Genomic DNA, 24731 nt, shown 5'->3' on the forward strand with positions numbered 1-24731 from the left:
TCTTAATCCAGAACTGAATAAATATTTATTGACAGTTGGCGTAGCGCCGGCGAACGTGCGCAGGAAAACCTCACCGAGCGAATAGGTCATCGCGCGCGCCGGCACCGCTCGAGCTTCGATGAAACTCTGCACAGCGTTCGTGGTCTCGCGTGCCCCACTCGTCAGTTCACGTGCGTCCGCGCCTTAAGTGGGAAGCACAGAAAAGCCTGCAGATAAAACGATTCGGGCCTGCCAGTCATGGAGAACTTTCGGCGGCAAGTTCGGAAATCCATGTGAGGTGCAACAGCCGGGTCTCCGACGACGAAGATCGAGATGGGGCGACAACAGAACAGCGTCACTCCCGAAGACGGAGCGCGGCGCGAAAGCCGCATCGCCGTTACTCGAGAACGGATGCGACGACTTCGGTCCAATCCCGAATATCGCGCCGGTGAAGCGGCGGCGAAACGTCAGCGAGTTGCAGAAGATCCAGAGTTACGAGCTCGCGTACACTGTACATACTTAATGGCCCAGTGTTCATTGCTCTTCGGGGGGCTAACGACGACACCACGCAGAAAACTTGGTCAAGTCTCCAAGCACAACCACGCATAAACTTTGCCGCACCAAGAATAAGCTAGGTGTGGCCGCCAGCTTCGCTGTTTGCCCAGTCTTCGCGCCACTAGTGCGAAGCTGCCCTAATCTTTTTTTATTCGAAATAAAGTTATTCTATTTATCTCTTCCACGGCAGAGTGCACCTGGGACCCAATTCTCAAAAAAAAAAAAACAGAAGGGGGGGTATCGTTGTAGCGTCGCGGTGGCGCCATGCCAATACTGTTAAAGCTCGTTAATTCGAACTTATGGTTAATTCGAACTTATGGTTAATTCGAACTGACGGCCTGGTCCCAGCACAGCCCTGTGTATTTCAATGGGGGAAAACTCCCGATAATTCGAACGCGCCGCTATCCAAAACGGTTACTTCGAACTGGGATCTCCTGCTTTCCATCGCTACTCGCAGAAGTCGGCGGCCCAGAGTGATTACGATGTGTTGCAAATCCCAACCAAATCAAATTTACCAGAGATGCATGCAAATCAGAGTCGATGCTGGATGTTGCAGCACATTTCTTAGATGATAATTTTGACGGTGCGCTGGAGCTCTTCGGCAAGTTCCAAGCGATGCTTATGTAGTCGCGACAGAAGAAACGCAAGACAAATGCATATTACCGATTACTTTTAATTTTGATTGCCTCGCCCCTGCCTAGTAAGTAAACTTGTTTTCGCCCATAGACAGCCTAATTATTTCGACATTACGGCCCACTGCTCACATGAATGCAATGTCAGTGCCTGCTCTGGGAGTACATCTGGCTGATCCATTAATTTCGCTCGTTGTTCGACCTCCACGAACATTATTTAAAAAATCACCTGCCATAACCGTGTAGTGGCGCCTAATTCGCGATAACAAGTCCGGAGGTGACCTCTGTTCTGCTCGCACAGTGCGGCGCGATGTCCATCCATTCTAGCGCCATCCCGCTAATTCGAACAATTTTATGGTCCCCTTCGAATTCGGATTAACAGCTTTTACTGTATGTGTTCTTGGGCTGGGGCGCAGCTTTGAGGTGCGGCGAGCGTGGCCCAGAGGAGCACTGTAGCCAGGGCGAACATCAACGGGCACTGCGCGTCGCTTTGCGCCCTTGCTAGTGCTCCTCTCGGCCACGCTCGCCGCACCTCAAAGCTGCGCCCCAGCCCAAGAACACAAGCATTTGCATGGCGCAAAGCGACACTCCCTTTCTTTCCTTTTTCTTTTTTTTTTTTTTTTGGGGGGGGGGGGTGGAGAGGGGGAATTGGGCCCAAGCGTTAAACTCGGTGCCCGGCGGATGTAAACATTGGTGGATAGGTCTTCGTTCTTCGGCCCTCACTCTCTTGGGTTCCCCGGAACGGTAACGCATATCTCCGCTTACCTCCTCTACAGGGCACTGAGCGCCGCAGCAAACGGCTCACGAGCTCCCGACTTCGCGCGTTTAGGCGGACATTCAACCAAGCTCGAAGAACTCCGACAATGCACTATAATTAACGCGTGGACCTCAAGTGCGCATCGGACGCGCTTGCTCTCTGCGCGACGCCAGTCCGCGCACTCGTTAAGGGGACACTGGAGTGATTTGTAAACAATGCGGGATTACTAGCGCAAATTGTAGTCCAGAGTCCATAGGCCATGTTCCGAACGCTGAGTGTGTTTGTGCGAATTTAGTCGAAAAATCGATTCGAAAACGCTGTCCTCTCTGCATCCTCGCCCATTTGCTGTGGCATTTTCGTGTGATGTCAGGAGGAGATGACTTAACAATTGGCTGCGCTACTGCACGGCTCGCCGACCTACCGACAGAATCAGAAGGCCCAGCGTTTCGTCCGCCGGCCGCCGACGGGTCGTCGCAATTCGTTCGCTCATTTGAAACTAAAGCCACGACACGTTTGTGAATGGAAGAAAGTGCCTTTCTTTAATTAGTTACTTTGTACACTGTATCAAGCTCAAAGTCCAGGTCGCTCCAACAAGCGCTCATGCGACGCTTCGCTGACTGGTACGCTAGTAGGAAAATCTAAGGCCAATTGAAGGCGGGAGAAGAGTAAGAGAAGTTATTATAGGTACTAAAGAAATAAAATCAACTGAAAGTTTTACCGTACACGTCAAACTAGGGTGCAGGAAGCACTTTTTTGCGCTGGGGTAACAAGCACAGCGGTCAGCAGCCCGACCACACATCAGCGAACGCTTTTCCGTATAAGAAATGCAATTATAGACGTGAAATATTGTGGAAATTTGGGGGGCGCTTACTGCACGACCGCTATACAGCAAATGGTCATCTAAGCTGCTTGAAATGCTAAAATTGAATAAAGTGTAAACTGGTTATATATTATATACCCTATATTTCGCCGCTCCTGGCAGCGCTACTCCGTGGCCGAGTGGTCTGGAACGCTCGGTACGTTATTTTGCAAGCCGCGAGTTCGAATCTCCGAGGGCACTTTGTTTTTCGTAAGTTGATTTTTCGTTTTCGGCCGATGTTTTCTATACTGAGTTCATTTTTGGACCGTAACGTTCACTGGTCCACGAGCGAGTTCGTAGAACGCGCGCAGACTGACACTGACGCACTAGCGAGTTCTCGTTGGCGTGCTGTTGCCATAACCACCGACTGCTTGCGGGCAGTGGGCACAGGCCGGTATCAGCAGACACTTGGCTTGGTGCGAACACGCTTTTTACGATACAGGCATGAGTGAGGCAAGCTCCAAGGATGGGGAAAAAGCGCATGGCATTTGAGCGTCTGCGGTGACGCGGAGGGCGTTCGTCCTCTGCGTGCGCCTCGGCTAGTGATTGCTACGATTGCAAGCCGTCCTGGAGGCTTATCTTAGGCATTTTACAGCCGACAACATGACAGAAGCGCGGTATGGCGATTATTGAGATATCGAGAATGCCCATCCAACGATAATGTCGGATGTCAAGCATGCTGTTTTACAGAACCGAAACCGAAACTTGTTTGAATGCCTATCTTGGACGGTGCAACTCCTCCCTACATCACAGGATTTAGTTGGTGCGGCCGCCGAAGACCACGCATGGTAGTTTTCTTTCGCGCTTTATAAAATAATTACCGACTTATCGACCGGATAAACGATGAAAAGTGTGTTAATTTGAGGCAGCCTACGCAGTGCAAGCAAAAACGGGAGCTTGACAAATTCACTTCAGTGTCCCTTTAACAGACGTCGCGGACAAAGCATCGACCGTTCGCTACGACACGCCCTCACACGACCGTCGTCTCGAACTTCGCTTAGTGCGCCATAAGTAGAATTGAGAGCCATCGCTCTCCTCGTGAAGCGGTAAACGTCCTTCGATCGGCCCGGATTTTAAACAGCAGCAAGCCCTGATTTTAAACAGCAGCAAACTACGGGCACCGTTCCCAAAAAATGAGCTAATTACAGAATGTCCGGGGACGTGGACCGCATGCCAGTTTCGGGTTTCAAAGGCGGACCGCAGTGAACGGTCCCGCGGCAGGGCACCGAACCCACGACCTCGTCAGTGTCCCACAGCAACCCGCCGTTGCGGCTGCTGTTGACAAGGCTACCTGGTGAAGCTCTACAAGTGCCTCTTCCACGTGACGCTGCGCCCAAGCATGAACGCATATACGGCGCAATATTTGGTAGTCCTGGTAGTTGTTTTCGACAGTACCAAGAAATCAATGTCTTCAAAAAAAAGTCGCTTTTACCCACTGGCTCCCACGCCTTTTACTGGTTACCCAGAAACGGCAGTGCCAATAATAGCTACCGAGCAAGCTCTGAGGTTTCGTTTACTAGTGCGGCTCCTCGGGCCACTCGAACATTGTTCTTTGTTTTTTTTTTTTTTTTTTTTTTTTGCGTTCGCGCAATCGGGTTAGAACACAAAAAACACCAACAAACTTCATCCAACCGATGTCGCAGTTTTTGCATGTGAAAAAAAAAACTAAAACGTCGGTGTTATTATATTTCTAAGGGTAACCGTTTTTGCAGGTGACTAGTGAAATGGTAAACATCTACAAACTATGAAATTCGCGTTCCTGTGGCTTGACGCAATGGCTACAGCCGGGCAATGCTTCCCGCCAGGTCAGTGTAGCGAGGGGCACGCACCCGGCGTGTTCAAATTCCCAAGTTCCCGCTCAGGGCTCGCACGAGATTCAGACAAGGCAATGTGAATGTGGTGCGAACTATGCCTACGTTTGGGTTCTGTTCAGAGCGAGAAAAAAAAAATGCCCATCTGCCTGCAATCCAGTTGCCATTTCGTCATCAATGCATCCTGAAGGAGGCGTTGCTGCAGCACGCACGCACACCATGGGAGTAAACAGGCCTACCACCGGTTAACCGAGAGTCAGCTACGCGAGTCAAGTCAACGACACAAATACGCCACGATTTCGCTTGTGTTAGAAGCAACTGAGCCGCCATTGGTTAGAAATGCACACATGTCGGTTAATTAAGCAAGGTTAGCGTCATGCGAGAGCCGTTCACGCTGAGCCGCGCATTCGGCTGCCGCACTAGCAGCGATCAGCACAGAGGCGCAGCGAAGGCGTACCGCGAAGGGCCTTGCCATGAAGGCGATTCGCATTACGACTTCACTGGCTGCCGCTCGTGAGCCACGGCGTCGTGCGGCAACAGCCCACTCGAAGGCCGCGCTCGACCCCGATCGGCCCCTCCCATATGTTGGCGTCCCACGCGGTGGCGGCCACCGCGCGAGAAGCCCCGGAGACTCACCCCTGGGTGCCCGAGGTGTTCCGGCACTCCCTGCGGGAGGTACGGCGTCGTGGAGCCGTTCAGCGTCCTCCCGTTGAGATTATTTCGGCCGCCGGGGGACGACGCCATTCCGTCTTTTCCGGCAACCCCGCTTCCGCAAATGGCGCTCGCTACCTGCAGGCGGCGGCACGTTGTTCGAGAGCGCTGCTGCGGCCACTCGTGGGGTCGACGACAAGGGGGCAGCCACGCAGGGTTCGACCCTCACGGGGCAGCGGCCTCGCGGCTCGCTGCTGCGCGGCGCGACCCTTGGCGCGCCGAGGCGGGCGGTGATGGCCGACGGGCTTCCATGCGCGGCAGCCAGCCGACCGGAATTCGCGGAGGCCTCGCGAGGGGCCAGCAGGACGGCACGCGCGGCGCTCACGTGCCACCCCGCAACAATCGGCGCGACGACATTGCGGAGGCCCGTTCGCGCGCAGCGAGGGACGCCCGGGGACGCGGCAGCGGGCCACACGAGGAAGACGCCATCGGCCGCACGGATCGAAAATATTGAAAATGGTGGCCGCTGCAACGCGCTAGGAGGAGGGAGTGGATGAAGGCGGGACAATCGGAAAAGCGCCCGTTGCCCTAGCAACCGCGCCGATAGGGAAAGAGGCCGCCTCGCAACGCGCTTTTCTTTTCTCTTTGCGTCGCCTCAAAGGCGCAGTAGTGCGGGGCCTCCGCGCGCTCTCTAGCATTGATACCCCCGCGACGACTTTTACACCGGAAGAACCGCGCGTCTTATCGATAAAATACGCGATCTTCGCGGTGCGCTCCCGGCGTGGCTTCGCTAAAGCACCCCGCACTCGGGCTTTCTCGTCCTCCCCACAATGGAGAAGAAGCGGCGCTAGCTGCGGCCCCCGACTGCACAGCACACACTTCGCGTCAAAGCACTCAAGCGGCCTCATGCACCGTTCAGTAGTCGTTTAGTAAGCGCCCATGCTTGCATGCGTTGTTGAGGGTACGAAACACGTGCACAACACAAGCAACGCATGCAGTTGATCGGACTGAGCTCTCACCTGTTGCATATTTTTATTTTCATCTGGTGTGCCCCGACGCCTTTCGTGCATCTGATGCATCATCTTCTCATAGCGCTCCTAGGGAGAAAACAGAACAACAACACAAACAGAGGTTACCCTCGCGCGTAGCCGCCGCCGACGAGGAAGTGCCAGGCACATACTTCGGTATCGCGAAACCTTCGGAACGGGCATCCTGACGTGCTACTGCTCTACTCGCCAATCGATCGGATATGGAATGAGCGGTATGAGGAAATCTCGCCAAAGGGGAAAAATAAAACACCGTGGGGGCCCACGACCGCGGCTGGAGGTCCTTGCAACGCTTAACTGAAGCATTCCCAGATGGCGCCACCATACCGCCGTGGGCGTAGTTGCGCTTCGGGCATGGCCTCCCTCCCACGCTCTCCTTCCCGCAACGGTGGAGAGCTCCAGGTTGTATCGGTTGTATGACGTTAACAGCGCGCGTCGAGGGTGTCTGCGACGTGCATTTTCAGAAGCTCCTTCACTCGTAGCGAAACGTTTCGAGCGAGCCTATGAAGCGGACTTTTTTTTTTTTTTTGTCGCGGAATGTGACGTGTGCCTGGTGTCAGCAAAAAATTTGCCCTTGAGTAGGTCACGAACCCTCCGACTCGACTCAATTCCGCTTCTTGCAGCTTCAGCTTAGCCCGAATAATGCAGACAGTAGCACATCTGCTTAATGACACAAACTGGCAAGTTTTGGGGGATTTTCTGCCGGCTCCTAGGACAGATTTCTCCGCGCATCATCACTTGATTGATTGATTGTGGGGTTTAACGCGCCGCCGCAACGCAGGCGATGAGGCGCGCCGTAGGGGAGGGCTCCGGATTAATTTTGACCACCTGGGGATCTTTATTGTGCGCCGAAATCTCGTACACACAGGCGTTTTTGCTTTTCGCCTCCATCAGAAAAGCGACCGCCGCGGCCGGGAATCGAACCCGCGACCTCCGGGTTCGCCTCCATCAGAAAAGCCACCGCGGCGGGTCGCGCATCATCACCCCGTACGAGACAACACTACCCGAGGGCACTGCTCTCAGGCGAGGCAATAGCACCTGCCGGGAACTGCTGCCCTCGTCCATCCGCATGATCAGGCTCAGACGGTTCGTGAAATCCGTTTCAAGCAAGTCGGAGGACCCCGAGTCCAGGTGTGCACCAGCAGCATCGAGCAATTGTAACGGGCGTTGGAAAAGTATGCAGAAAACAACGATGAAAAATTGCGCTAGCCAATAAGGCGAACACAGTCCGCATCAACTTAGAGAAGCGCTCGGAAAGGCCTTTGGAACTAGTAGAACTGGTAGACGCTGAAGAAGAAATGAACCCTATTTCATGTGGGCCTGACAAAGCCTGAATGCGATGTAGTTGTAACTGCAAGAGTGCATTTTTCTGCGATGCTGCTGGCCTTGTATGTCCAACAAGCGAAACAATATTAAACTAAGAGTGCACAATGAATGCTCCAAAATATACACCGCTCGTCTCTTCTAAATAGCACCCGCACTAGAAGAGTTCGGCTTAGGTTGCGCAATGGGGCAGTCTTTCCGCAAACAGTATTTCACCAGTTAATATATGGCGCCACCATATTTTCACCACATAAGAGGACGCAGCCGGGAAGACCGTTGCCAGCAGCACCCCTTGTCTAGTGACCGCAGTAGTGTCCCGTCGCGCTTGTGTGCAAGAACGACCAGCGTTTGCGCATTGTCATCGACTCGATCGCGCGCACAAGTCGGCGGCAAGGTTGTGTCGCGTAGCGTTGAGACCATGTGCGTTTGGCGCGGGCTCTGCCTCCTCCTGTCGCGGGGACGAGAGAGAGAGAGAGAGAGAGAGAGAGAGAGAGAGAGAGAGAGAGAGAGAGAGAGAGAGAGAGAGAGAGAGAGAGAGAGAGAGAGAACGGCCGCCGCGTCGAAGAAAATCAATAAAACGAACGGGACACGAGAAGAGGCGAGAGGGGTGTGTGCGCGAGCCGGCAGCCCAGAAGAGATCGACGTCCCTCCGAGCGACCATCCCTGCCAGGTCCGCTCATCGGGAGTGTCCCTCCCCCCTCCAAAAAAGGGGAAGCGGACATGTGGCGTGGCGTAAGAAACGGAAGCGGAAATGAGGTTCCCGAAGTGTTCACCCCGTGAGTGAGGCAGGCGGAAGATACTGGAAGGTCGGGAGGGGCGCGAGTGGAGAGAAGGTCAAGTTATTCCCCTTCCCAATCGGCGTATCCTCCGGGAAGAATATCGATCAGAAATTCCGGGAACCGGATCTTGGCGCCCAGCTTCGTTTATGCCCGTCGCCCTCTACTAGCGAATCATCGCGCGGTGGGCGAAGACTAAGGGCGCTCTGTTAAGCACAGCTCTTGTGACGTGACCCGCGCGAACGACGACTCGCTGAAAAGCGAGAAGCTGCGCAATCCTCAAACGAAACGTGCACGCACAGAAGGGAGGGAGGGAGAGACCTGGCGTACGATTGCGACGGACGGGGCTGCACTCGGCAAGCACTCATGCTACCTCTGCCACTAATAACGATGACATGCGCGACCAAGGCGTACTTCCGGTGACGACTTGTGGGGCCGAAAGCTCAAAACTGAACACCTTGAACGGAAACTTACATCAGTACAACGAGTCATGGATACAACAAGGATGATAGCGGTGACGACATCCTGGCTCAAATTAGGAGAAAGAAGCTGAGCTGAACAGGGCTGCGATTGAGCACGGGATGGAAAGAAAGAAAAGAACAAGGTGGAAATATTGAAAACAGCACAAGCACAACTTTGATCCCCTTTGATGCGGGGTGCAGGCGCAGATTGGGGCACCAGGAGGTTATTTGGTTGGTATTTGCGTCGGCAACGTGTGAACTTTTTTGGAATGTGCAAACGGTCGGCAGATGGTTGTTTCGTCAGCGCGTGGTTGCGTGCGTTGGTATGTGCGTGCATGCATCCTGCACGAAGGCACTTCTCCATACAATTCCACATTATCCCCTGGAATGACGGACACGGGAGGAATGGTTACGACGAAGATAGCTGTGATAGGTCTTACGGGCGCAATGGCAGCTGAAGGCAAGAGCGCCCGAGAACGTGCGATTGTCGTGAAAATACCGGCGCAGCGTAAAACATTCAGTTGGTCGAACTAACTGGCGCACAGGGCCATCAGGAAGGACGATGCGAACACACTATCGGTGTATAGTGTGACGTCTGCGAAGACCAGGTGCTTCAGGCGGCAGTTCTTTTGCACTGCCAGGGCTGTGAGGCCCTCCAGAAGGTCAACCATGCGGAACACCAGAGCGGCCTGATATGCATGCGGACCCAGGAAGATACCTTGACAGGCTCAGCACACATTGCGCCATTAACGTCCAACCATCAGCAGCAGCAGCACACATTGCTTGCAACCAGAGAAAAAGTGAGCTAGGTTGCGTGGACGAAGTTTTTTCTATGCATAAGAGCGACAGATGGAAATCATTAGACGCGGTCCCCGAATGTCGGTTTCGCGCAAGCAGCAACACTTTCGCGATACCATTACGAGTGTGAACTAATGAAAGCATTAGCCTGCACCTACAACTTTTTGGTTAATGTCTGGTGTGATAAGGCTAGAGACCAGGGAAATAAACGCCAAGTGCAACTCGCGAGTAATATACATCACGTGCATTTATTTTGCTCCCTGAAGAAAATACGAAATCCGTTGAGCTGTTAGAATGCGGCACTTTTTCCTCCCGATTCCCGCGCAAACTTAATTTAGTAACCGCCGGAAGTTGTTTAGACATGAGAACTGATATGCTGACGCCAGCCTTTTTCCCCCTCCGAGCACCGTTCAAAAGGGTGGAACGCAGCCGCGAAGAAAGGTTGACGACAGCACAGAGAATCAGCACCGACATGGGACGAAGTCACGTCCGGCAGTACGGGCGACCACTCAACGTGGTGGTTCGTTGTCTATTGGTAAGGTCGCAAGAAAACTAACATAAAAAAATGAACGCGTTCACGACATGCTTTGAATTCTTCGTCGCGCCACAGCCTGTTCGAACAAACAACCAGCAGTATCCCTGATGCCGAAGTTGGGTCATTGAAACGTGACGTAGCTACGGCTGCGTCCCCTCATCCAGTTCCCGAACGGCCGCCCTACATTTCCGCGGCATCCAATCCTTTCCTTTTTTTCTTCCTTGCCCTGCCCCCAGGCAGCCGAGTCTCCTCTCGAGTGACGTCATTTTGACGTCAAGCGACAAGCCGGGCAGACCGCGCCGAGGTGTTTCCCGGCTCTCGCGCCCTGGGCGAGGCGGCGTTCTTATTTTTCGCCAGTGCCCTTTCGCTTTTCCTGGCCGCTGTCTGCCCCACTGCGCCCCTCCCCGATGCCGCCGCCACACGCGCCCATTAAAAATGAGCGAGCGGGGCCCGCTACACGGCGGCCGAAGGAAGCGGGGAGGACGGTTTGGTCCCCGCGTCGACGGACGCACGCAGGCCGCAGACGCGGGGAAAGGCCTCCGGCGCGATTACAATCCACGGAGCGGCCGCGCGTCCAACCGACGAGGCAAATGATTCCCGGGAAATGGAGGGCGCCCGGCTCTTGTTGAGTCGTCCGAAAGGAACTTGTCATTGCGAAAGAGCTCGCGGTGATTTGCCAACCAAGTTGGGGCGCTTCCCGCAAGCCGCAGATTTGACGCCGATTTACGCCTTTTTTTTTTTTTAATGAGCTCGGAAATGAAGGTTCAGACAGATTATAAGCCCGCACATGAGGTCGCGCTTGCAATTTCTTTCCGTGAAAGTGCAGTGAATTCGGATGCCCCAACAGCGAAAAAAAGGGGTAAAAATCTGCGCTCGAGCCGCAAAAGGCCACTATTAGCCAAACAGCGCCACACACGATAGTGCTGGGCGTCATGGGAAAAGAAGGAGCGGCAACCGGGCTGCCGCTCCGTGCGGCGTCCACCTCAGGCGCCCGAGGCTCCGGCTTCCCCGGCTGGGAGCAGAGGCCGAGAAGGCAGCCGCGGGCGGCTAAACAACGAACGACATGCGCCAAAGGGGCGTTTTCCCGCTTCCGAAGACACCGCGCAGACAGCGTTCGGTGCTCGGCTCTTCTCGACACAGAGCGGGATTCTGCGGAGGATCCAGCTGTAGCGTGTTTGCAACAGCTGTCGGGCTAATTCGACGAGCAGTCGAAGAATGCGAATGATCTCGCAACTCAGCTGCCGCGCGCCGATGAGCTCTAGAGCCGAGCGGGCAGCAAAACTTTCGACGGTTCACTAAAGGTAACGTCACCAATAACCTGTCAAACAAAGATCCTGTCGTAGAGAGACGAGAAGGCGGCGATTTTGTTCCGGGAGGTACGCTCTCGGAGAACCGGTGCCACAACAGCTGATAAAATAGACCTGTGCAGACGTGGTTGACATTTAGTCACTGTGAGACAGCAAACAACTGCTTCATAGACTGCTAAAAAAACTGCAACCGAGCCAGCTAGTAGATGCTGCATATCTTGATCCGCAGGCCGCGGGAAGCCTGGCGCCAGGAACGATAGGCACAGAGCAGCGCTAAAATCGCCCAGTGCAGTTGGCGGACGTGTTTCGTTCGAACGACTGTAAACTCCGCACCCCCCACCCACCCACCCACCCACCCACCCACCCACACCCACACCCACACCCACACCCACACACACACACACACACACACACACACACACACACACACACACACACAGTCACTGACACCTACAACTTTCACTGTTACGATTGAGCCCACCGTTTGGCTTTGTTTCAACACTCCTCGGCTGTGCGGCGAAGCCTCCACTACGTGCGCCTTTCAAGCAAGCCCTCCCATGTCGGTGACTCATGTTTTCACATTTCGACAAGCCCGGGTCTCTGGCGCCTATCTTTCGGCGCGTTTCAAAACTTCGGCGGTTGCCGGCGAGGCAGGCTTCGACGCGCCCCAATTACACGGAAGCCCCGCGTCCACAGCAGAGTCCTACTCTCTCCCCTTTCTCGGACTCAGCGAGCGCCGCTACTACCGACTGCTCACGAACTCTGGAAAGAGTGTGGTGTGTGTCTGCGATGTTCGTGGGGTGTGCACAATCTAGAGGGAACGCTGTTTTGACCGTTGGCGCTTTTGGGTATAAATACGAGTCCCTCAAGCGTTATAACTCATTCCTGTTTGAGCAGTGAATCAATGCAGTCACTCTTCTCGAGTCCTGCACTGTTACCTCGCCAGTCGGGGCATTGTTCTTTGGCTTCGGCTCACCTCTCGCTATGAAGTAAACAGTTACATTAGCCTACGGCTTCTGGACTTCTTCACGGCTGCAACAGCGGCTGGCTGCTCGCTTCAAACCACGCTACCACACGTATGTCGGAGGCGACGGAGCTCGGCTCGGGTCGGCCTTCTCGGTCGCAACACTGTTTTTTTTTTTTTTTCCTCCGCGACGCTGAGTAGCAGGCCAGAGCTTCAACTATCACCCCGACCTATCCTATAGAATTACTGCCCCTTGTTACCTTTGGCAAAAGAACGGGCTGCCATCCCCGCCTCGAAGAAAAATCGCCTTTCGGAGAAAAAGAATGAAGCAAACGCCAATGCTACAAAACCGCCGCTTTGGCACTGGGCGAAAACTTGCAACAGGACCAAAGTAAGCCACACCAAACAAGTCCACAGATAGCAGGACGAATGCGCTCTTGGTGCGCTTATATAAAAATAGCGACGACGAACGAAAAAAAAACTGTAAACAAAGAACAAGCGGTATCGTCAGAGAAATAGAAAGAAAAAAAAAACGACGTGGCATAAGAGGCACGGCAGATGAGAGCTGGAGTGGTCGGGACCATGTGACGCGCGCTTTGGGAGGAAGGACGACGGGCTGTCGGGGGCCCGAAGAAAAGCCGGCGAAGGAATAAAGAACTCGAGAGGGCCGAAAACCGCCGAGCGGGGCCCGGCGCGAGCAGCGGAAACCGAGCCGCCGCTGCGGGAAGGCGGCGAGGTAGAAAGGAAGAGCCGTGGGAACGAGTCCTCGAAGGATTTTGACCCGTGAGACGAGGGCAGGTGAGACCGGGCTTTTCTTCGCGCAACTGTTTTCAGCCGGCCTCGCCGAGCTGTCGTGCTCCTCTTGTAAAAGAAGGGGCGTGCAGGGGAGGGGAGCAGCTTCCAGCCGTGACCCACAGCTGTGAAACGCGCACGCGGCAATCGAAGAAGCGCGCCGCGAGCAGCTGGAGGCAAAGGCCATCCAGCAACGCGGAGGTAATGCGAGAGAGAACAACTGCCGACCGGCAACGCAGGTTGGCTGGTCAGGCCGGGATTTGCCGCGAGCCTCGGGAGTGCGGGGAAGCTGTAGATTCGCACGTCCAGAGATTCCCGCGCGCGAAGGCAAGGCTTAGCGCCCGGGTACATCAGCGATCGTGTCCGACGGAGATAAGGTACGGCCGGCTATACCGTCCCCGGCGCTTACTCCCAGCGCAAAACGCGCGCACACCGGCCGGAGCGCCCATCCCCGATGCACCAAGGTCGAGGTTGGAACTCGGCGACACTCCGGGCAGCGCGATCCCCGGGCGGCGATCGATGGCCGCTTATTGGCCCTCGTCTTGACGGAATCGATATGAATGTCGATACACGGCAGGGGGGACGGCGCCGCAAAGGGCGCCGAGTCAGCGCGCCGCTGGTGTGCCCATTGATTTTTCGCCCGATCGATCTGGAGAGGGCACATCCCGGCCACCAGCAGCTCTGCTCCTTCCAATGACCTCCAGCTCGCACCTGCCGCCATGCTGCCCCGGCTCCGGCACTGACGGCGGGCCACCCACCATTCGCAAATCCGGTGACACTGCTGGGAAGTTTCGTCCCGAGTGTAATTTTACCAACGGCCGAGATGAGTAACGCCACCTCGCTCGGCACTCATGACTGCAAGAAGTCAAATGAACTATCCGATATACGGACGTCTGGGGCCACTTACACTACACATAGAAGAATGTAGGTACCTGTACCGCGGTGCATTACCCCAACTGGACTTTTTTGTTTTCGTTTGTAAGCTCCGGCTTGGGCGGTGGCATCATGCGATGCGAGCATTGGGCTTTGCACTGCCTGATGGCACAGCGCTGTGTTCTGCTGTTAAATCGCACGTTGCGCCCGCTAGTTTCGTCGTCGGCCAAAGTGAATGGTTAGTCGCGTGCGTAGTGGCGAAGCAGGTCCACGGGAGTGTTCAGCCGCCGTGACACACCATGGCGGTGAATGTCCTTACGCTATGAACCAAACGAGCGGTGGCCGGACGCTTGTGATGTGTCCGCAAACAACTCGAGCGCTGGTCTAAGCCCGCGACTCTGTAGTTCCTGAGTGAAACACAATTAGCGAGCGGCCCATCACTTGGGCAGCCGCTTCACCTGGACAGGTTGGACGACGCAGCACGTGTGCACGCCTACAGCCTCCAGCTCAGACGGGGAGGAGCCGCTGCGCCCGAAGCAGCGGCGCGAATGGAAGCAATCGCGGCGCACAACTCCAGCGAACAGCCGTGCATCTGACTCGGTGCGAGGGGGGGAGAGGAGGCATCGATCCGAGAGGTCGGCCGGAGGCACTACTCGGTTCCGCACCGCGGCTACACTGTATCCAACGCCGCCACCCGCCGAGCGTCGATAAAACGCCAGGCTCGGCCGCTGGCTTTTCATGCCGCGTTACTGGCGAAACGTCTCCGCCCTCGTTGGAGCCCGGTCGCCTTGTACCCGGGCTCCCTGTTCGCAGACAACTTGAAGCGTTCTCCACCACGGAGAATTGTGCACATCGCTTCTAGCATTTGGTCGCCAAACTGGTTGCGCTGCGGCACTGTCGGTACCGACCACCTCTGTGGATAGACGACATGTGTCCTGGTCCCTGTTCACAACCATTCCTGTTGCAGCACCTTTAACGACACCTAACCCCCACCCCACCCCACCCCAAAGAAAACAGGGTGCGCGCGAAGCTGGTCAACAGTAAGTACAAACCAAACCAAAACTCAATACCCCAAACTAACCCTTAACCAAACCCATACCCAATCACTCGCTGAGTTTGACCCGACCATAGAGGGACGGTCAACCAACTTTTGTGGAGTGCATGTCGTCTAGCTCATATGAAAACCAGCGTTTTATATACTGGGGCAACCAAAATAAATTTTTAAATAAGCAGGCGTAAATAATTTCAACCTTGTACTAAAATTTCTGATTGACTGATAGGTGGCGCCATGTGGCGTCTAAACACGACACTACGTTACGTCTCCCAACTAAGGTCCCTGGGACCTTACTCCCAACAACTCCGTCGATTTCAACGCGTGATTCGAAAACCGCATTAACGAATAGGAAAGGCTGCACATTATTGTTTTAGCCGGGTTCAGTTCTTCAGTACATCTTCTAGTATTACGTGCAGCTAAAAGTACGCTGCCACGGTTGCCGCACGGCTCACCGTCATGGTTCCCAGTATTCGTTTTGGCGGGAGTTCTGGGGCGCTATCAGCAATACCGTTTCGGATTAGGTGTTATAACTGATGCCCTTTCATTGGGGATAAAGAAAATGTACTGGACGAAAAACGGCTATTTGTCCCTCTAAAAGAGGGACCATACCACACACAAGCCACATACAGAATCCCCCCCCCCACATCTTATACAGATACACTCCCGCTGGCGTGTCTGCTGTCAGGCTACAGTTCTCGGCAACTTCCAAACCAGCCGCTGATCTCCCGGCATGCAGCGCGACCATTTCAACTTAGCCGCTCATCTCCCGGCGTGCAGTGCGGCCTAGCAACGGCAGCGCAACGATCACCTTTGAATATGAATACCGCGTCCGAATGGCGCAATCGGATAGACGTCGGCTTCGTAGCGCGACGGACTCGGGCTCGATTCCGACCACGACAACCGTTTTATTTTATTTTATTGGGGGGGGGGGGGGGGGGGGGGGCATGGTTTCTTGGAACTCTATCATGAGCTTCCACGGCACAAGCGAGTCCACACAAGCTTCACTTGAAAATTCGTCGGCTGTCTAGGGGATGAGACTATAGGAAGGGAGAATGGAATAGGGTAGAAGAGTATGAAGAAGGGATCACGTGCGCGGAGATGGCGTCGTGCTGCGCCCTGGAGGAGAACCTCGCCGGGAGCGACAAAGAGAGATGAGCAGACCGCGGCGGTCCCGGCCAGGCTCAAGAACATTGGCGGCTGCTGGCCAATGGGAGCACAAGACCCGACGGCCCCGTGCAGCAGAGCGCCGAACGCGACAAGTGAGAGTCCAGGGTGACGGTTCGAGTGGCCAGGGGACCGTCAATCCGAAGCCCCGCGAGCGGACGAACGCGAAAACAACCCCCAGGATCGGCCACGGCGGCCAAAAACTCGCCGCATAAAACGAGAAACAACATACAGGACGGAGGAAGGAGCCACACGACGTTTGTATCCTGCCTTTCTTATTACACCTGTTCCGCGCTGTAGCACACACATCCCAGATTACGGACTCGTCCACCAGTCAATTATTGCCCGCCGTCAACAAACTGGTCCTTGGCCGGTTTCCAGCCGAGCGACACAACGCAACTTCTGGGCATACCAAAAAATAGAACCGAAGCACTGCGCTGGATCAGTTGGAAATGCTATCAACCATCAACTTTTCTTAACAAGGTATGCGCCAACGGGGCATATACCCCAAACATAATCCGAAAATTGTACGACGGTGTCACTGCCCTACCATCAGCACCCACGGGCCCAACGGCCCAACGGCCTAACCTGTACCATCTAATCTGGCACTGTCTGACATTTGGCAAGGGCAGAGCCGCCCTGCTTGATAAATGGCCATGGCCATCTGACGCTCACGCGCACTTAGATACTCCGAAGTAACGCATCCTTGATTGTGTAGGTTTAACGCGCCGACGCAACGCAGGCGATGAGGCGCGCCGTAGTGGAGGGCTCCGTATTAATTTTGACCACCTGGGGATCTTTAACGCGCGCCGAAATCTCGTACACACGGGCGTTTTTGCTTTTCGCCTCCATCAGAAAAGCGGCCACCGCGGCCGGGAATCGAACCCGCGTCCTCGTGCTCAGCAGCACAACGCCTAAGCCACTGAGCCACCACGGCGGGTAAGTAACGCATCCTTACTCGGAGCAATAGGCCAATACGCACTACAGCAGTACAGTATAGCCCACTTATAGCGAACCCGGTTTTAACGATATAGCGGTTATAACGAACAAATCTTCATTTCCCGTTACCATTGGTATACATAGATTTTCTGTCCAGATATAGCGAAAAGCGGATATAACGAAGTGATTTCGGTTTCCCGTTGTGTTCGTTATAAGCGGGCTTGCCTGTATAGAGCGGGCCTGGACATGTTTTTTAGGCGGCACACAAGAACGAAGACGCCTATGATCCCACAAAGAACTTCAGTGGTATTTACCTTCTTCCCTTTCCTACTTATCCCCTTCCCTTCAACGCGCTTCGCGCCTCTTTTATTCCCTCATTCATCCATTCATTCTCCGTTTGGAGGGCACGTCAACAAACATCGCGCCGAAGCAGACGCTACCGGGTTAACAAAATACTCTAAGGGTGACGTCATACCCGGCGTAGCTACTCCCTGTAATAAGATAACAGAGATTGTTATAGCTAACCGTTTTTGACGGTCCGCTCCGCTCCCGACGGCCCGCTCAGCACAAGCGGAGCGTTAGCAGCAGGGAGGCTTTTAGCTAACCGATAACCGTATCTCCTTCGCCGGAGAATCATTCGCGTCACTGGTCGTGCACTGTGCGTGTGTAAACCAAAACGACATCCAAAAGGGAATACAAGAATTTATGTTTTGGTCCCTCAAATGAAGCAAAGTGCCGTGTTAATTGCCTTATTTAACCCTTTTTATGTTACTAATAATGTAGTCGCTGACATGGAATAATGGTCCTAAATAATTTAAAAGAAGCCGTTCAACTTTGCAAGTCAAGACAAGGCTGTCTTTCTGGGAGCTGCATAGAAGTAGGCTCGCGCTTCGGTCGACGTTTTTCACTCGCTGCGGTGTGTGGCATCTTTGCCTATTCGGAAGCACTTTCGCGGTTTTGTCGCTCATGTTTTAACTGAAGAAACGGAGTTCGCAGGAGCACGCTCGAGCCGCTGGTGGCAGCCATGTTGGAATTCCGTTCGGTAGCGTCAGCTGCCGCGACGGTCCGCTCAGCTTGCCCGGCGAGCGGACCGGGGCCTCGCTCCGGTAACGCCGCTGGCGCCGGAGCGCGCCACGCACGCTCCGCTAAATGTTCAGCTAAAACTCGCTTTTAGCTGACCATTTTTCACGGTCCGCTCCGCTCCGACAGCAAGCGATTGTGCATGCGTAACGCGCTTGGCCGCGAACAGCGTTGGCTCCAGTTGCGCTGAGTACCGGAACGGACCGGTACCGGAACGGACCCTCGAAAATGGTCAGCTAAAACTCTCCCTGACTTTACTGCAGCCACGGATGCAGGCGCGCAGCAAGGAGACGCCGTTCAAACACGTCTCCCAACACTGCACAGAAGTGGGCACCGAAAAATAAAGCACTCGTAGATCCCGCGAGAGAAAGGGAGAGCAGGGAAGCGCGTGGAATCGTAGCTGGAGCCCCGTGTACATGGACGCGACGGGGGCGGGGTGAGTTGAGTGGCGGGTTCAGCTTACCTCGACGCGTCCGAGTTTATATGAACTCCCACGGACGAGTCGAGGTGAGCGGTGGTCGCAGCGACCCCTTGCGTCGAGGCGAGCCGAAAACCCGTCTTCCGGTACCGGTTTCCGCTCCTCCAAGCCGGCAGAGCAAGAGCAACTTCGGCGCGATGGGGACAGGGGAAGGGGAGACCGCGACGGGCCGGAAAGGTCACAATGGGCGGAGGTATGCGGAGGCCCGTCAACTCGGCGCGACCGGTTATACATGCCCTTTCCGAGCGCGGCGAGTTCAGCCAACCTACCCCCCGTCTCCGGGTCGACCGGACTCGCCGCGACGGCTCCCCGACCCGACGCGTCCGCTTATACATGGGGAGGGCGAGTCCAGAAAACCTGTTTATTTCGACTCAACGCGCCCTCGTCGGGTCAATGTAAACGGGGCTTGGGGCGATGTTGCGCAGGCGGCAAGAGAGGCCCAGTGGCGGCGGCTCGGCTGATTTGCAAGTCAAGCGCATGTCATTGGCGCAGCCCGCATGTGCGCCTTTGCCAGGACGGGGAGCAGAAGCCTGGAGTAGTCGAGCCGGGCGGGGAGCACGCCGTCCCATTTCCAAGCGCGCCCTTCCGACCATCGCATGGGGCCCACAAACGGATCCCTCGCACTGACGTCACGCGCATGCGCAAACTGCGCCCAGGCGGACTGCGCGTGCAGCTGTCATCCAACGGGCCTCGGATTTATACCGCTATTGATCTCGCGGAATGAAATTCCGAAATCTCGGGATCTGCCCTCGTCCCTGCCCTCTTTGTGCGAGACCCCCGGCTGCTGCTTGCCGCTGCTCATCGACCTCTGCCAGCGGAGCTCTGGTTCTCAGGGTCGGACTTTGCACGCAATCGCTGATGCACGAGGCGAAGTGAAAGACTGAGCAAGTTACCTACACTGTCCTCCGACTGCGAGCGCAGTTTTATTTTAACTGGTTTTGTTATTTAAGCAAGTCGCTAGAAAAAAGAGAAAATTTAACGCGGAGGGTAGAACTAGGTAATACTTTATTTTTCGTAAAAATACTGGACAGCATTTAAATTGCAGCGTTACCAACCAGTATGTGTGAACTAAGGCTGAGACCGTTCTTAACCAATCCACATTAGGCCCCTGGCCATTACAACGAGATATTTGTCAAGCTGCGGGGCTTTGGAGGTGGTGCACAGAGCAATGCATGCCATGCACTTATTTTCTTTTCGCCGGCAAACAGAATGTCTGTTGGAGATTAGAGTTTTAGCTGACCGTTTTTCACGGTCCGCTCCGATAACAAGCAGCAGCGCCATTACGCATGCGTGGCGCGCTTCGGCGCAAGCGGCGTTACCGGAGCGGGGCCCCGATTCGCTCGCTTGGCACGCTGAGCGGACCGCCGCGGCATCTCACGCTACGGCGCGGAATTTCAAGATGGCTGCCCCAGCGAGGCGATCGCGCTACTGCGAACTTTGCTTCTTTAGTTGAAACGTGGGCGACGAAACCGCGAAAGGGCTTCCGCATAGGGAAAGATGTGTCACACCCCATCGAGGTTAGAACGGAAACGAAAACAGTCGAAAGATGCACGAGCCTACTTTTTGTCCTTGTCCTGGCTATTCAAAAATTGAACGGCATCTTTCAAATTATTTAGGACCATTATACAGTGTCAGAGACTACACTATACAAAAAAGGCGAAATAAGACACTAATCACGGTATTTTACTTTATTGGAGGGACCAATACCAATTCTCATATTTGCTTTGGGGTGACGTTTTGGTTTGCACACGCACAGGGCACGAGCGTTGACGACGTAATCCGGGACGACAGCCACCACGCGCAGCGGTCGCTCGCATGGTAGCACGAAATTGCAGGGCACGAAGAAATGCGACCAGAATTGGGTTTTTACAATGCGGGCAGCGGCGGGAGATAAAACAGGGGAAGGTAATAAGGGACACAAACAAGGAAGTTGGGCAGAATTTCCGAAAACGATGAAGGGGCACGAGAAACGGTGAATGCTGAAGTCCTGGGGAACCAAGTCGTACCGACGGCGTTCGCATCAACGAACGGCGAAAGAGACCCAGGGTTGAGCAACAACGAAGGAGCACTGCGCACGAGGGCGACCACACAGTGCTTCGGAGGACGCCATCGGCACGACAATCTAGGCCACGGGGAAAGGAAAAGGAGGTGTGCCTCCTGGTGCGGAATAACGCCAAGGATTGACGGGAAGGAAGCGGCGGAGGGGCCTGCGAGCGCGCAGGGGGAGGAGACCGACGATCTTGATGGAACGCACCCACTGACTCAGGCCGCAAGCAGATGCGCGCCTCGGCAAGTAGAGACGCGAACCACGGGCCGGAAAACCGGGCCGCAGGTCCCATTTTTCTAAGTGCTCCGCTGTTTGGCCCACACACGCGAGCACGGACCGTGTCATCGAATCCGCTCGCTGCCAGCGTCGTCGGCCCGCAAACAAGCGGGGAAAGAGAGGGCACGCTAGAATATAAACCAATGATATTGGATTCCGTGTATCCGAACAACGAGCCTGAATTTCCAGTTACTCGAAATATAGCAGCAAACAAGTATCGCGACCGAAACGAACCTCCTCTTCGAAACTTTTCTCCATGCGCAAAAGTGTTATTGGTGCTTTTTTTATAACTGCAGATCGCTTGACAATTCAGAGAACGGATTTTCGTCATTTACGGAACGATAGAAAAAACTGTGGTTGATTCCTCTGTCATATGAATCAGTGAATCATATGAATCATGAAATGCGAAAGTGAAATGTTTAGCGAAATCTGCAGCTGAGCATGATTTGCGGGTCGGCGGCTCCCTTGTGGGTGTGCTTGGCGAGCGACGTCCTGCTGGCGGGTCGCTTCGGCAAAGATGTACTCGCGTCATTTCCGTGACGGATATGACGCCAGTGAAATCGTGGGGTATCGCGCCATGAAGCACTTTCATGTTAAAATATAAAACCCGAAAACTAACAACAATAAGCAAAACGTACTCTTTAGTGCTGAAGGTTGCTTCCCCGCAAGAAGACCCTATGTGCAGGGGTGCACCCTTTGCAGGCCGCTTGTTTCGTTGTACAGGCGCCACTTCCGTGACGGATATGACGTCAGCAAAATCTTCGCGTATCCGGGAACAAAACACTTTCGTGTTAAATATGCACGCGGAAGGCCTGGACACGTGGGTTTCCTGACTTGCGGCTTTGCTAGTGATTGCAAATATCGGTTTTCTTCCGTCAGAGTACGTGCGTGTGGCTCAATTCTCCCATTCGTGGGCTTTAATTTTAATGCCCTCTTTTTAATGTTGTGTTACCATGGTTCTTGAAGTACACAATAAAGAATACGCCGACCACAAGATAATAAAACAATGACGTTTCGGCCCCCCGAACGGGAGCCTTGTTGACAGTTTTTAGTGTGAACAAGGCTCCCGTTCGGGGTACCAAAACGTCATTGTTTTATATTCTCTTGTGGTCGGCGTATTTTTTATTGTGTACTTCAATGTCATTCCCAACCAGACGGGCGTCCGTCGAAGCCTTGATTTTACCATGGTTCTTGCCGGAGATAGATTTCCATGAGCACATCTACATTCCGAAAGGACATGCTGATTCACATCAGTGAGAAACCAAATAAACGGTGCACTGCGCCCGACAGAGGGCAGTATCCACCCATACAAGGAGCCACTGCCGGCGCAGCAACACAGCTCAGGAACAGCCGTGAAGCGTCTTCAGCCCTTTGCTCGGCCACAACGCTTAGACGGCTGCAAGTTCCGCGGTTGCCGCTGGTAACTGTTTTCCGCGAAAACGGGTAATGTACAAACTTGTCTGGCGATGGAAATTACAGACTGGCTCTTTTATCACCAAGTGTGTCGCACTTAGTAGCCACATTTGCTACTAAGCGGCATCGCAACACACACTCAGAAGCACCACTCATTATTTTGAGGCTTTTCCTTGTGGTGGTTCAACAGCCTGAGGGCTCTCCCGCTTTCTCCATGCGAGAACGCCACTTTGCTTTTGCAGCCCTCACCACTTAAAAGGAGCGCAAGAACAAGCTGAAGTCCGGCTCGAGAGCAGAAATCTTTACGTGGTCATGTATTCAACGAGAAGCGTGCACACGGTGCGACAAGTATCACGTCGCCGTTAGGATTCTTGAGGCAAATGGCAATGCAACAGCGGCTGCCAAATATCTCGTCCTCGCTTCAGTCCCCCTGCCCTAAATCCTAAAGCGCAGAGAGATATGCTGAAGCTGCGGCTTCATTTCTGTAGGCGTTCTTCAATCCAGCGGGAATCATAAATCCGGCAAGAGCAGATAAAACGCACTGCAACAAGCTTGATCGGCCATCATGCTTGAGCTCCTAGCACACCAGGTACTGCCTGGTTGATATCAAGCAGGACTTTGTGGAGAGATTTTGTTGCTTGTGGTCGAATTGGTTTGCCACATCGCTTACGTCTGACGTTGGCTACAAATCTGACGAAAAGAATAAGTGTCGTGGCTCATTTCGGTTTGTGTACGGGCTCCTGTTGTCCTATAAGCTTCTACACAAGGGCAAAAGAACGCAGTTACACGTAATTAAGAAAAACAGGAACTACTACTGGCACGCTGCCTTCGCTTTTCCTCTACTCGCCTGCAGGATATTTTAGAAACGCCCCTCCGATGGACGTCGAACAGCGTTGTTCCTGGGTGCGCTTTGTTGCTCAGTCCTCACCAGCCCGCTCTCTCGCGCCAGAGAAGCAGGGGAGAAGACCAAGAGAGGTCTTTCGGCAACCTGTGCAGTGCGACTGGCCCGTGGGCAGAGCGCGGCCTGACCGACGACCTGCCACAGGAGCACAGTGGGCGTCCTCTGGGGATCCCTCACCCCTCTGGACAGTTCCCTCGGCAGAGGGCCACAATGGGTGCACGCCAGATCTTCGCACCCGCTCAACCCGGTGCCTACGTTTCGCACGTTTCACCGACACTACAGGCGGCAGTGGGATTGGACGGATTGCACAGCGGGGACGCCAGCCAATGTGGTTAAAAAAGTACCTGTTGGCCAGATTTCGCCTACAGATGAACTAGTGACAAAGGCCCATTTCCCAGCTGCGAAAGATATCCCGAAAAAAGATCCTCGGCGCAGATTCCTGGATGCGCCGACGACCACATTTATCGCGGGTAATGTCGGGGCAAAGACGCCGCCGAATTCAGGGTCATTACAGCGAACCGCGCCATCGCGTCAACTGGTGCCCTCTGTGCGGTCGCGGCAGCATCTTACTGCTCAAGCGAGATGGACGGGCCGTCGGTCGCAGGAGGGTGAAGGAAGAAGCCAGCGGCGGCGATATTGAAAACAGAGATCGATACTACCGAGAACGTGGCACGCGACAACCGCACACGCGGCGCAATGAAGGCTGTCGCGGGGGCAGAACGCTCCAGCGAGCGGCGGGAGAACCCGGCCAGGCGCCGCCGGAGAGCGGAAGAACAAAAGGCGGAGACAAAGAGAAAGGCCTGGCGCGCTTCCCACTGCGCTCCTGAATGGTAATGACCTTATTCCTTGCGCCCGGTTTCTCTCGCGCCCTCCTCCTCCTTTCCGGTCCGGGATTCTTCTTGCCTGCCCCGCCGCCGCTGATGAAGTCACGCGTGTGTGCTGTACGCGTGTTCTTCCTCTTGCGCCGCGCTCTGTTTATGTGCGCCCGGCTGGAGGAAGGAAAAAGAACGAACCGCTACGGTAGCTGAGCAACGCGTCTCTCGTGCTTGCATAACGAAGCGCGTCGCGACGCCGTAAGCTTACGCGGTCGTAACACGGAAAGGTCTGCACATATAACTAGCTGTAACACGTCTTGCGACCGCCGGTTCAGCTGCTTTGTTTACCAGCACCATCCCGGCTAAGGCGGCATCACGCTTACGCAGCCGCACATTCCTGCCTTTGTTAAAAGACGTACTCCTACTGGCAGACAGACGACGAGGG

The 24731-nt window shown here is 54.6% G+C and overlaps 1 protein-coding gene across 3 annotated transcripts in view; it reads right to left on the minus strand.

Moving 5' to 3' along the window:
- Positions 1 to 24731, minus strand: part of Tet (Ten-Eleven Translocation (TET) family protein) — a gene marked incomplete in the record, with an annotated part of 210615 nt that overhangs the window by 63801 nt on the left and 122083 nt on the right. The window contains 2 exon segments of one of the 3 annotated variants that reach the window (XM_077674760.1): positions 5230 to 5382; positions 6264 to 6341. In XM_077674760.1, coding sequence (XP_077530886.1) covers positions 5230 to 5382; positions 6264 to 6341 — 231 coding nt within the window. 3 annotated transcript variants of the gene reach the window in all.

Source organism: Haemaphysalis longicornis, unplaced genomic scaffold, assembly GCF_048455015.1.
Source record: "Haemaphysalis longicornis isolate Haplotype H1 unplaced genomic scaffold, Haemaphysalis longicornis Haplotype H1 scaffold_1, whole genome shotgun sequence".
Lineage (NCBI taxonomy): Eukaryota > Metazoa > Arthropoda > Arachnida > Ixodida > Ixodidae > Haemaphysalis > Haemaphysalis longicornis.